Source organism: Mesitornis unicolor, unplaced genomic scaffold, assembly GCF_000695765.1.
Source record: "Mesitornis unicolor isolate BGI_N332 unplaced genomic scaffold, ASM69576v1 scaffold9429, whole genome shotgun sequence".
NCBI lineage: Eukaryota > Metazoa > Chordata > Aves > Mesitornithiformes > Mesitornithidae > Mesitornis > Mesitornis unicolor.
Genome location: NW_010206523.1, coordinates 20,668 through 33,848, shown reverse-complemented (window position 1 = coordinate 33,848; position 13,181 = coordinate 20,668). Strand labels below are relative to the sequence as shown.

Genomic DNA, 13,181 nt, shown 5'->3' with positions numbered 1-13,181 from the left:
GGGCTGCATTTCTAGCAGAATTCTCTGAAGTTCTTAGATTTGCAGGAATGAGCGAGATTGCAAATATCAGAAAGAAGCAATGCAAGAAAAGTGAAGGTGCGGATATCATGCTTAAATGTATTAACCTCCTGTCATTTAGGCTCTATTTAGTGTAAAGTGACTGAAGGTCTGCCTCCACAAACACAGATTTGCACAGAGAAACAATGACAGGTTGGAGCAACTCCAATAACCTAATGAGGGAAATGAAGCTCCTCTGGGGTTGTCCCAGGAGAGTCATCAGCCCACTGTCTGGCTGTGTTTGGGATCCCAGCAACTGGAGAGACCAGAGCATGTCCACATGGACTGGGTGGGTAGATCAATGTGCAATTGCTAGCAAACATCAAACTGGACTAGCTGGCGTGTCGGATAAGAGAGTTGGGAGCCACATACTGGAGCAGCCATAAGTCAGGCCAGACACTGGAAAGACCATGGGACCTGAGGGTCAATTACTGGTAATGTCGTAAGTCTGGACCAGCTATTGGAGAGACACCTTTGATGTGCCATGCATCTGTGCAATCTGTGCAAGTATCCAGCAACTGGAGTGGGACTGTGAGCCTGGGGGCTTGTATGTCCAGGTATCACCCAGTGGGAGACCTGGGGATCCAAGGGCCCACTACTGAGTGTCGAAGACCAGTTGCAGGAGGGATCCATATTGTATATATGTATACATATTTTCCACTAACGACCTTTCATCCTGATCAGCCAAAAAGTGGAACAGGGTGATGCCATTGGCACTGTTTGTGCTTGTAGGGCTGCTGTTTTCTGTTTACCCATGTGGCTGGCTGTGTGTATATGTATTGGATATGTGCATTTATGTGGGTGCCTATTGTGAGTGCAAGCTCAGTCTTGCTACTAGCTGGACCTGGGAACATGCAGCTGCTTCAATCTCGCCAATATTGGGCTATTGGATTTGCAAACTCCTAATGCATAACAGCTATTAACATAAGACAAATACATTAGGTATCTACCACACATAATGGCTTATAAGTCCACAGCTGTAATTTTTCTGAGGAAATAACTATTCTCCTCCCTGGTTAATACAACAAAACACCTTGTCATGGGCAACAAAGGCTCCCCAGTGCAGGAAAAGAATTAAGCTTTTCCCAAATGCAATAACCAGCTACAACCCAGGACCTTAGCAGTAACACTGTGGACTGCAATTTTTCAGATGGTCATTAGTACAGCTCAGACAACCTCACTATTTATATTTGTCTTGTTGTCTGGTAGCAATGCTGTTCTACAGTGGAGGTGAACCTGTTCCACTTGCAAAACCTAAAACTTATGGCACCTAAGGCTTCCCAGCAACCAGTTAAATGGAAAGTGAGCAGAAAACTATGCTCCTAGAGTTTTGAAACAGCAATCAGTGGAGGGTAATCTAGCAAGAAATGTTTAAAAGGCATGATCCAGGGTTTCATCAACATCACTGACTTGTTTTGGCACCTCTGTATGCTGTTCTGAAGGCTGTGCAGTCAGACTCCTGATGGAATGAATCTTGCTGTGTTTCCTGGAGATAAAAGGAAAATCACAGTAAGAAGTCATTTCATTTATTTCTACAAATAGGAATCAAGAGACATGCCTCCTTTCAAACAAAACCTTTGAATAGCAGCTTTCATAAAAGTTTGCTCCAAAACAGATTCACATTCCTCCCTTTTGTAAAATTTAAATGTACTATGTGTTGCAAACATATCATTGTAAGAAAAGAGAGAGGCACTGAAGCAAAAATGGTCTATCACCAGAACATGAGTCATAAGCAATAAACTGTTGTCATGGCCTTTGTGGCATTTTGGCCATTACATTTCAGCTCACCATGAGAAAGATGAATTTAGACAGAACTGGCTCTAGCAAGTTGGAAGCTTTTCCCGGAAATCTCTCCCTTAAGGTTGGCTGTAACTATTCCTGTTACTTTTAGTTTTACCCTGAGATGAATATGTCTGTTCACGTACATTAACCACATCCCACCAAAGAGGGTGCAAATCAATACTGGAGGCAGTTACCTGTCATGGTAGGACACTCACTGCTGAAAAACAGATTGAAGACTATTGATTTTAAGCAAACTATAGGTTATGCCAACTTCTGCCAAAACATTGAGCACCAAGGGGATATTATACAAGCAATAAACTTTCAAACCAGCAAAGAAGGAATTTTTTACTTGGACTGGTGACAAGATCTTGGAATGTAACTAACAGGAAATAATGACTTTTCTTTGAGTAAAACATATCGGGACAGCTCATTTATATCCTCTCACCTTTCAAACTGCACTTTTTTGTGCCCTCCTTCTTTAACATAGTCAAGAACTTGCTTCTGAGTCCGACCACTGGAAGAAAACCACAGTTAAAATATTTAATACAATATATCACCTGGTCGTCATAAACATGTATGTGGCCTGCATATCAAGTCACAGCATCCAGAAGAGTATTCCTCACTACCAGCAGAAACTCATGTAAGATCATAAGGAAGGGGATCTGGTCAGATATACACAGATTTTTATCATTTTGCATGTTACTTGTCCCTTTTTTTGCTATGGAGCTACTTTTTGATGCCATTTCAGAACTGCTTAAATTTAGCTGTGTGCCCTTTATAGGGTACTATGTTACTGGTAAGTCACCACAATAGAAAGGAAAGCAGGAGTTAAGTTTTCCTTCTATGAATAAAAAACATTATTGAATCCCTTTGAGTCAAATACCAGCCTCACGTGGTATCAGTAAACCCTAGAACCAGGATGAAAACTGCTCAAATGCTTTTTGTGACTCAGTTGTTAATATTAAACACATCAACTACACATATATACATTTTCTGCAGAGATTTAGACTGGAAATCTCTTTCTCCCTTTCTGCTACAGGACATGAAAAACTAGTGAGAAAGCCCAGCACTTTCTATTGTGCAAACTCCAAAGGGAGCTGAGAGCAGTAAAGGAAAACCACACCTCAAGTATGCTCAATAGAGAACCAAATCCTTCCCATTCAGTAGAGCCTTTCAACTTAACTGAATTACCACAAGGCCCGGAAAAAGTTACCGCATGGATGTACACAGATCACAGCAAGTAGAGGATGTAGCCAAAACCCACTCTCCAAACCAGAAGGTAAGCCAAACATACCTACAGTCCTCCATTTACTCAGGTAGAAACTTAAGTTATAGCTTGTTTACCCTAACCTGGGTCCTTCCATCTTAATTAATTTTCTTTGCAGGCAGGAAAAAGTAGGAGGAGAGTCAGAATGGCTGTATCTACTATGTTCTTGTGCAAAGCAACTAGAGTGTATGCTTTATCCCCGCAAAGAGGGTTTCTGGCTTTTCAGCTTATATCAGCTTTGCAAGCAAAATGAACTGTACGAATAAAAAGATTTCCCCCCTGGCATACACAATACAATATCTACGATGAGGCTTCTGACAATATAAGGAAAAAAAAACCACCAATAACCCAAATATTAAAAAACTTTTCTACAGCTCTAACAATATCACAGGTAGACTTGGCCTTAGCATAGGTGGCCATAAATCCTTTGCAAGTATAAAGGTCTCAGCATAAAGAGAAGCTGTTGCTTTTAACTGCACAGTGATGAGTCTACCACAGGAACATGCAATGAAAATACAAATTTCTACTCTGATACATAGGAAAGATCCCATCCTAGAAGCAGAAGATTCAAAGAGTGCCAAAAAGTTGCTAGCTGGTGTCACTTTGGACACAGGAGGATTTTCTTATGTGAAACCAGCTGGAACCTATATACTTCATATCTTACCTCCAGAAAGCTACTTTGCAACAGCTACTACAAAACGAATGCAGGCTTTTTCCCTATAAAGTTCTTTGCACTGTTCTGGCTGAGAAGATTCAATGGAAAACATAAAGGAGCAAACTGCAATGTTAAAAAGGGGAATTGAAAATAACAGGTGGATGTGATTTTGAAGTGAGGATGCAACAAAGGTGGAAAGAAAAATGCAGGTCTTACCTGAACCTAAATGATGAACCTCTAGAAAAAAGAACAGGTTTAGGCTTTGGTTTAGGTTCCTCAAAAAGCCTGAAAAAGGCATGATGTTCCACACAGATCTTCCAGAAAGACTTGCAAAAATCTCGACTGGCCATAAGGAATTCCAGGGTGTCCTGGAACGAACTCTGAAAATTGAGATAGCATTTGCAATGTAAGCTAGCAAGCAACATACATTACAGAGATGCATTGACAAAGGAGGCACTATGCTACAAAAATGAGCTTTTATTCCCAACTCATTGACTTTCAGGCTTTACTAACAAGCCCTACACCCTTCCCACTTTGAGACTCCACTCATCTGTCTAGCAGTATCAAAGCGACTGCTCAAACTTCCTTTCATTGGCAAACATGACAGAGAGAAACCAGTGGTCTTAACATTAATGAGAAGAAGTGGTTCACATGCTGTAACTTAAGAATTGATGATAAAGTACCAGAGTCGCAGCCAGAAGATGACGGTGTGACATTCAGTTTGCATTTCCTTTGCTAGGACTGCTCACTTGAGATGCCAGGTCGATGTGTGCAGTACCAACAGTGAATATAAGCAATTAATTAAAAAAAAGGTCTTCTTAAGGTGATAAAAGCATATGTTTGATCTGCAAGTAGGGATTTCCCAAATAACCTTTTGTCAACTTAATCAGTTCCTGACAAGGACTTACATTCACATCAGGCCGTAGTTTGATAAGAAAACGTTTCCTCTTGAAGCTCAGCTTTCGAACCTTAGCCCAGTTGAAGGCATTGATCTTGGTGTGACCCTATAGAGAACAAAGCCAGCAGAGTTTAAGCACTCCAGATCCAAATGGAGAAATCTAAGCCACTAAAGAAAGCTTGTCATAAATTAATCATCTGTTCACTTCACTTGAAATTATGATATTTCTTATTATTCCTCCTCTGAGAGTGCAAATCATAAGTATCTGGTGCTGTGACTGAGAGCAGGTACTTATGGTTAAACTCTTGCATATTTATAGGGCTAAGTATAATGAGTTGATGTGAAAGTATCCGACCCACTATTAATGTGCAAAACAGGGTGGCCCAGCTTTTGCCCAGATGCTATTATCTTGTTCCACTCTGCAGACTCTGATTTTCAGTGGACTAAGTCACTCCCCAGAGATGTCTCCTTTTCTTTCTACCAGCTACAGAGAATGCAGAATGCAGGGAATCCAGACACCTGACACGGTCACCTCACTTTGATGAGGTAGATTTCTTTTCTCTTTGTCTGACTACAGGGCAAAATAAACACCACTGGGGGTCCAAGAAAGCCAGCAACTGAAAGTTTTGTACTGGAAGTTCAAAATACTGTTAGTATTTTGACCTTTCACAGGGAGCAACGGAAGTAAAAGGAAAAATAAATTACTTGTCTCTGAAGAGTCACAAAATGCTTTTCCCCCTAAAAAGCAACCAGAAGCAAACAGGAAGCCTGAGAGAAATTACCTTCAAAATACTACAATTCCCAGCCACTGCATCATTTGTCCCTACTCTCCAGAAGTCTCTTTCTTAATCTATGTCAGAAGGTATTGGAGGTACTATTTTAAAATATTCATTACAGTAGTTTGTTCAGTAAAGACTTCAATACAAACATGCCTACAGCACAGAAGTATCAGAGAGCTACTACAGGATTGCCAAAAGCAGAAACCCACACCGATCTGGGCGCCGTCACCAGACGGATGTAGGAGTAATGACAGCGTGATGATGTCTGCTAAGTCAACCTGCTGTCTAAGAATCATATCATTAATCTCCCTTAGAATATTCAGCAGCACTGACACTCATATCCAAATAAATGGCAGGCTTTAAAATAAGTCTGTCTCAGTACTGCTTATGATGTTAGTGAGTGAACCTTTATTTTCCCTGAGGCCTTCATATTTAAATTTCTCTCAGTTATATTCAAAACAAGATGAACTTAAGACTCTTGCCCTATGAAGTGCTAGCAGGGAGCCCTAAGCCCACTGTCAGACACCAATTGCTGGGCAGACTCCAGCAGGTCAGAGCCTGAATTTCTTTTCAGCATTCAGACTTAGAGCTTGATCCAGCAAAATTTCCAAGTTTTCCTGGAAATTCCAAAAAACCTCATTTTGAAAGTCCCAAACACATTAGGACAAGAAGAGACGACCGAGTTTTAGAGCTTTACAGATCAGGCTTTGGGCTTTCAATCAGCAGCAACATACTTATTGAAGGATCCCAGCTGTCTGCTGGGACTCGGTGAGGTCCACGCTGTTCTGTGTGGACACAAACTTTCAGCTGTAAGACAGTCTTAATTTACAAGGCTTTGCAATTCATTAATTCAGCTGATGAAAATACTGCGGGGAAGCAGCAGGAGGGCCTGAACATACAATTATTTGAGTTATGTGCAGTTCTAACAACATCCTGGTGTTATCATGCTTCAAGCTATGCTTCAGTTTTCAGGTTTTACTAGCAACCCATTTAGTTGAGCAGGGTTTTTTAATATATTTTTTAAAATTTAGATCTCAGAGCATTTGGATCACACATATTTCTGGGTTGGTTTGTTGCTGTTGTTTTTCTTTATAAAAGGACTCAAAGTACTTTGTAAGTTGGAAACACTAGTATTTTAACTGTAGTCAAACAGTTCAGATGAACAGTCTTTTTTGACAATCGTAAAAACAGACATTTAAAAGAGCAGTTTACTTACTGTTTTTAACACATAGCGAGGTAAGTAGCATTTTGGATGCTAGCAGGCATAAGCTCATCTGAAGTGAAAACAGCTTACACCAGCTAACTATCTGTACCTTCATAACTATAAAAGCTCAATTTGTTATTTACCTAAGGGGAACTACAAAACAAGAATTTGATAAATTTACTAATGATGCTTCACAAACATTTACTAGGCTGACTGCAGTAGGAGAGGAAAGGAAAGAAATGTAAGGAAAATACTTTGAATCTTTTAGGGAAAGAAGTAAGACTCATGCAATGAATTTTAATCTTTGCTGAAGCAAAGGCAGAATAGCCAAGGCTGGTCAAGAAAACTGCAAAAGCTCTGACAAAGTAATACTACCGAGAGCTTAAATTCATTTTCTACATCCTTCTCTGTGTAGTCCATTTGTCTCTCGTTTTATTTGTCCCTGCTTCACACCCATTTATATGCACCATGCCTGCAAGACCTACCTGCAGGCATGGTGCATATGTAGGAGATGTCAGCATGACCAAATTGCAAATTGTGAGCTGTGGATCAGTTTGCATCTTGAACAGCACCTTGTAGCTGCAGGTGGAATTCTACCCTGTGCATACAAACAAGGTAAGAGTCCCTGGAAACGAAGGACCTAATGCAGCTATAAAAGGTTTAAGTTCACTGTTAGAAAAAATTCAGAAGTTCCTGAATTTTCCCAACCAAATTCATTTAGAGATGGTTGAGGTCCTGACTTCTCATCACTGTCAGAAATCTCTCTGCTTTATAAAGCACAAAGTCATGTGCTGAGCAGCTCTAACCTGAAACACCAGAATGCCTGTGTTGGCAACAGCCAGGTTGATTTTTGTCCCTTCCCTGTCCTTGGCTGGATGCAAGCGTATTCCGTACATCTCCAGTCGGCGGGCAATCTCCAGAAGCTGGAAGTCAGACTCTGCTGGTGTCTGTCCCCTTGAGAAAGAAAACAGAGAAGACACACGTATTCTTCACACCTCTTAATAGAGATCAACAGAGAACAAAGAGACATTTCATCAAAGAGACTGAAACTTGTCAGAGGTATAATATCTGTATGTTTTTTCTATGTCCCCAGATTTATATCAGCTAGAACAACTTTATCTTAGTCTAAACCTATACCAAAGAATCCACAGATTTTACAGTCTATTAGAAATTTTGATTGCTCCAATTCTGAGACACCTGATCCAGCTGAATTTTGAACCACTAACTTTTAACAGAATTCACTACCTCACTTTGTATTTTCCATTGGAAAAACATGCTGTATTCCTAAGACAAAAATCATAAACAGAAGTATGCAAGGATGTTGTTCATTGTAAAAGTGAATGCAATACCCAGAATGAAGCAAAACAGAAGCCATGAAAACACTAACATAAATGTTGGAAACCTATAAGCACTATATTAGTCATCATGATATCAGGCAAAAGTTTTGGTTATTACTGCTACAGAACTCCCCACAACTCAATAAAAATTTAATGTAGCTCAGAATGAAACTGTTCAAGTCTTGAAGTGTTCTTGATGGCAAAAAAAAATATTCTTCTATGCCTTATTTGTAATTCTTTTAACCACCTTCTTACTTCTAGTCTTTTCTCTAAGTCTTAGGATATCAATTTGCATCATCATCTTGAATCTTGTTCTCCCCAAATTCCTAATTCTGCAAGCACTCTGTGCTTTTCCTAAAACTATCATTAAACCCCTTCTTCATCCATCCCTAAATAAAGCATGGAAAGGTGAAAAAGCAACATTCAGTGTCCTTGAAATCCAAAAGATTGCTGTCAGAAGCGCCTAACTGATCAGTCATCATTGGCAATCATACCTGCATGCACAAAATCAGCAGTGAAGCATTTCGTATGAAATAGACTGTAAAACGATGGCTTGAATGAATATCAAAATCAATTGCTCTTTAAACATCTTGTTATGATGACGGGAGAAAGACACGAGTAACTTTCAGGAAATTCATAGCCTTGAAAGTTTTCTGAGAAGTAACCTTTGAGAAACTCAGAGGTCCAAATCTCTTTCGTACTTACGGTCTAGGATATATTTACAGTTAGAGCTACTCTAAAGGAAAAGAAGGCAAATAACAAGAACAAAAAAGTCTTACATGTGACTACGGTGAAATTCCATGATTTTGTCTTCTAGTGCTTCTTGCTGAGGTATATACTTGTTCTTCGCTAAGTGTTCACGATCTATGGTTTCATCAAAATCCCCAATCTCAGCTATGGAAAATTTTAAGAAAAGTCTATTAAAACATTGTATTAAATCTGAATTATTCAGGGAGTCCAAAAGGTGCAGGCAGCTGGGAAGAGGGCAGAGAAGCAAACATAGTTTCTTGCAAGCTGTGTCATGGTTTTGTAATCAGATTCCCACTACATTATCTTCCACACATTCCTCCCTTGCCCAAGGACTCATCCCATCCACCACAACCAAGTAAGGAGCTGTTGTATGTCAACTGAACAGGTGAAGCCACCACAGTGCTGCCTCAACTTGTGTGGGGGATAAGGGGGAAAGGGAGTGACAGGGAGGACAGCACTAATCCAGCAGAACTCACCCATCTCTCTCACATGCATGGTGGTACCCAGGTGCCAGTCCCTGGAGCAGCCAAGCACAAACTTTCCCACCAGGCCCATGCCCCACAGTGAAATATTTGGGGAAAAATCTGGAGAGATGGTTTTGTTTGCTTGTCTGAATGCAGGCATGTATTCCATCGTGAGGTTATGAAACATTTGTCTTCCTCTAATTTTGCAGCAGTTTGAGACACATTCTGTCTCCCTCCTCCTCAAAGTTGCTCCCATCTGCTGCAGTTATTCAATACTGTGTGTGCAACATTATGGCACACCCACCTTCCATTTTGCAGCCCATTCAGTGAGGCTTCCTGGGTTTTTTTGGGAGTGGGGAAGAGGCAGGCAATCTAAGTGTGGGTGCCAGATTACTATCTTGTCGCCTGCTATTCTTGGAATGCCTCTGAAAATCTTGCCATTGGCTTTTTCACTGAGCAGCCCTAGCAGCCTCTGCCTGCAAACATAATAGCAACAATGCTGCAACAAAGGCTGCTACCTCAATAATGCCACTGAAATGAAAATGCAGCACCCTCGAATGAGATCCAGGTTGCAGTCAGACACGTTGTTGTGCAGCTGACCTACGATGTCAGACCCAAATGCGGATCCTTGCCTCATCCTCACCTCAGTTCCGCCCATGTCAACAATCCCTTAATCCTGTTCTGTTCAAAATAAAAGGGTTTAGGAAAAAAAAACAACTCTCAGATGACGTTTAAAGCACTGCAGGCAATTTCCGACAAAAGTTTGCGTGGGATTAGATGTATTTGCAAATGTGGAGGAGCAGCAATAACCTTGCATAGGAAGGGAAGATGAGATCCAAAGCCTCTATGAATGACAGAGCAGTAACCTTTCAACCCAAACTGCCTGCAGCCACACGATGACTTTGTATACTAAACTACACCAAACTTTAAACTAGAAAAGGGTAGATTTAGGTTGGATATTAGGAAAAAATTCTTCAACATGAGGGTAGTAGATGACTGGAACTGGTTGCCCAGAGAGGTGGTGGAGGTCCCATCCCTGGAGATATTCAAGGTCAGGCTTGATGGGGCTCTGAGCAACCTGATCTGGTAACACTGTCCCTGCTCACTGCAGGGGGGTTGGACCAGATGATCTTCCAGCCCAATACATTCTGTGATTCTACTCTTTGGAGGCCAGAGGTGGAAAAGAGTTGATAACTAAGACTGGCTGACTTCCACCTCATCCCACCTGCTCTGAGACATACAGCTACAGAACACTACCAAATACATGAAAATTCTCCTTTCTAAAATGCCCCTTTTGTCCCCACTTCAGACACAGCTTCCACACTCCAGTTTTACTCACTCTAGTGTCACATATCTCTGGGGTCCGTTTTTAACTCTGACTCAAATGAAGGGCAAGTTTCTCTTATTTAATGAAACCATAAGCCCACTGAGGTTTGCAAAACCTCAAATAACACGGGCCTCGATTCTCTAAAACGCAGTTCGTGCCCTGTATGTCCTTGTACATGGATGGACTTAAACCACCTGCTACAGGGCTTTCTTCAGAGCCAAGAGTACAGAAGAGTCTTATTTCATCTCTCCATGATTTCTATAATGTTCTCTGCATTTGTCAACTGCAAATCCATTATCAAAATTGTCCTCCTGGCTTTCAAGCTACTTCTGAATTTGTTATCTCTGACCTCATACTTAACAGCTTTTCCTTCTCTCCTCAGCCCTCCTTTCCACCTTAAATGGCTTTCTGGTATGACTCTCTCCAGAATGAGAAGGAGTTATATTTTGAATATTGTCAGCCTTACATATAACTCTTCTTTAAAATCTTCTGATGTGTTTTAGCCAAAGATTGGTTTCTACTGATGCTCCATTTTGTCTTATCTTGCAAGACCATTAGACCACGGTGCATTCTGGCTGCATTAGCACTTCTGATATGTCTAATGCTTTGTATTTCAGGTCTTTTCCTTTAATCAATTCATCTTCTTACTTCACACACTCACTTTGCTGCATCACTTGTGGTATCAAAGTGTTCTCTCACTTCTAAAACTTTCTGTAATGCTTTTAAGGTATTTTTAAACAGAATGTTTCAAATATAAATGTCATTCTGTAATATACATGCTAATTTTATAGAAACCTATTTGCTGTCATATTATGATTTCACATAAATAACAGTCTATAACATTGCCATCAGCTTGTATACCTAATATAAGGGCCTCCTGGAATCAGATATCCCCCATGGAAACCACTTGCAGGCACAGCATCGATAAGACATACAATACCTAACCTCCCGCATTCTCAATCTTTGCAGTTTGATATCATTACTCTTATCAGCTGCCTAGTTTTGCTTCTGTTGCAGATAAATATGTAATATTTTTTAAGCTACTGAATCGCAAGCCTGAGAGAAAATAAATACAAAAGACAGCCATGTGGGTAAGATACAACTACAGACTCTTACCAGGGAAAATTTTCACAGAAAAATGTACATGAGAAACAAGATGGACAAATAAATGAGACACAGTCACAAACTTCTAGCAGAGGTTTTTAGCAAATACTGTTACACAAAAAAGAGGAGAGGGGAAAAACCATAAACAGCAAAAAAAAAGTCAGCTCGCACTCAGGAGATGGCGAGGGGAAGCAGCATTGCAGGTACACTATGAGGCACAACATCCCTCTGCCCAAAACGGCAGCTCAGATTCTGTGAATACTGTCTCACTTTTGCATGATGAATCTCTCAGCTCTCTCCTTCTGACATGATGGAAAACCTCCATTTTTCAGTACAGAAATATCTTACCTGACTCTCCCCATAAGAAGAGTACTAATTGATTCCTAAAATCCAAGTTCAGAATCACTCTGCACCTCAAGCTCATGGGTGAAGGGGACAAAGAACTAGAAAGATTTCAAATGCATGATGATAACTTCCAGCAACTGAGGAAAATTATTTAATCCAACAGCATAATGCACCTCAGCAGCATAACAGCAATGGTAGTGATTTGCATTTTTGCACACTTTGAAATGAATACACCTTGCCAGCCTGTACAGGTGTGTCAGGGGAAATGGCCAGGTACATAACAAAAGAATTTTGAAAAAAAAACTTAATTAAATTTGAGTTTGACTGTGGGGAGAAGGGAAAGGGACAGCTCATAAAGGTGAAAGGACATCCTGTATTTTATCCTCTTAAGCTGTTGCTTTAGGAAAACAAGCTGGCAGCTGCCCTCTGAGCAGTTCAGACACCAGAGCTATAGATGGCTCAGTGAAGACGAGTATCCATAAAGTCTTGAAAAAGAAAACATACACTGCCTTTCAACTGATCTGGAAGCTAAAAGAAGCTTTGATGTGAAGAACAAAGTTAATGTATGATTCTACTGAATAGTCTTATTGTGCATACTTTGCAATTAAAAAAAAAAAAACCAGCTTAAAATCTGTTGGTTTTTTTCTTCCCTATCAGTTTCCTCTTAGGACTGTGATTTAGTCGGGCATTCTAAGCATGTTTATTTATTACATTCTCTAGACAGCATACAATTCTCCAGGAATTCGAATGCTCTGCTGACATGATACAAAGTATCATAAAACAGGAACTCACGATTAAAAAATCAAACTGTTTGCCACTGCCTGCAAAGTTTGCTTTTTAAATGATTGCAGGCAGACTATCAAATGCTGTGCTTTAAAAATGCAAATCCAGTGTCCAGAAGCTCTGCTTTATTTGAAAAAGTAAATTATCTGTATTTGAATTCCACTATACAGAACTACAATAAATTGTCCACGTGGCTTAAACCTGTCCCTGCGGCAGCTCCTAACAGGTAACCCAGTAAAGCATGTCCAACCAATCACCCTGCTCATCCTTTTGGAAAGGAGGAAAAAGGGAACTTACATTGCACTATGTGCGAGATTAAGAGGGCAGTGCTGGTATCGTTACACGTTAGCCTTCCCTGTGCCAGATCCTGCTTCACTTGCAATGCAAATAGGTACCTGCAAAACAACAGTGAGCAAAGAGTTACACAAA

General features: G+C 40.4%; 1 protein-coding gene across 1 annotated transcript in view; it reads right to left on the bottom strand.

Annotated features, from left to right (window-relative positions):
* Positions 1-13,181, bottom strand: part of FARP1 (FERM, RhoGEF (ARHGEF) and pleckstrin domain protein 1 (chondrocyte-derived)) — a gene marked incomplete at its 3' end in the record, with an annotated part of 63,409 nt that overhangs the window by 41,780 nt on the left and 8,448 nt on the right. Inside the window, exons 6-12 of the mRNA XM_010191790.1 lie at positions 13,050-13,147; positions 8,759-8,873; positions 7,449-7,596; positions 4,670-4,765; positions 3,978-4,141; positions 2,285-2,353; positions 1,459-1,543 (exon numbers count right to left, since the gene is read on the bottom strand). Coding sequence (XP_010190092.1) covers positions 1,459-1,543; positions 2,285-2,353; positions 3,978-4,141; positions 4,670-4,765; positions 7,449-7,596; positions 8,759-8,873; positions 13,050-13,147 — 775 coding nt within the window. The remainder of the gene's footprint in view (positions 1-1,458; positions 1,544-2,284; positions 2,354-3,977; positions 4,142-4,669; positions 4,766-7,448; positions 7,597-8,758; positions 8,874-13,049; positions 13,148-13,181) is intronic.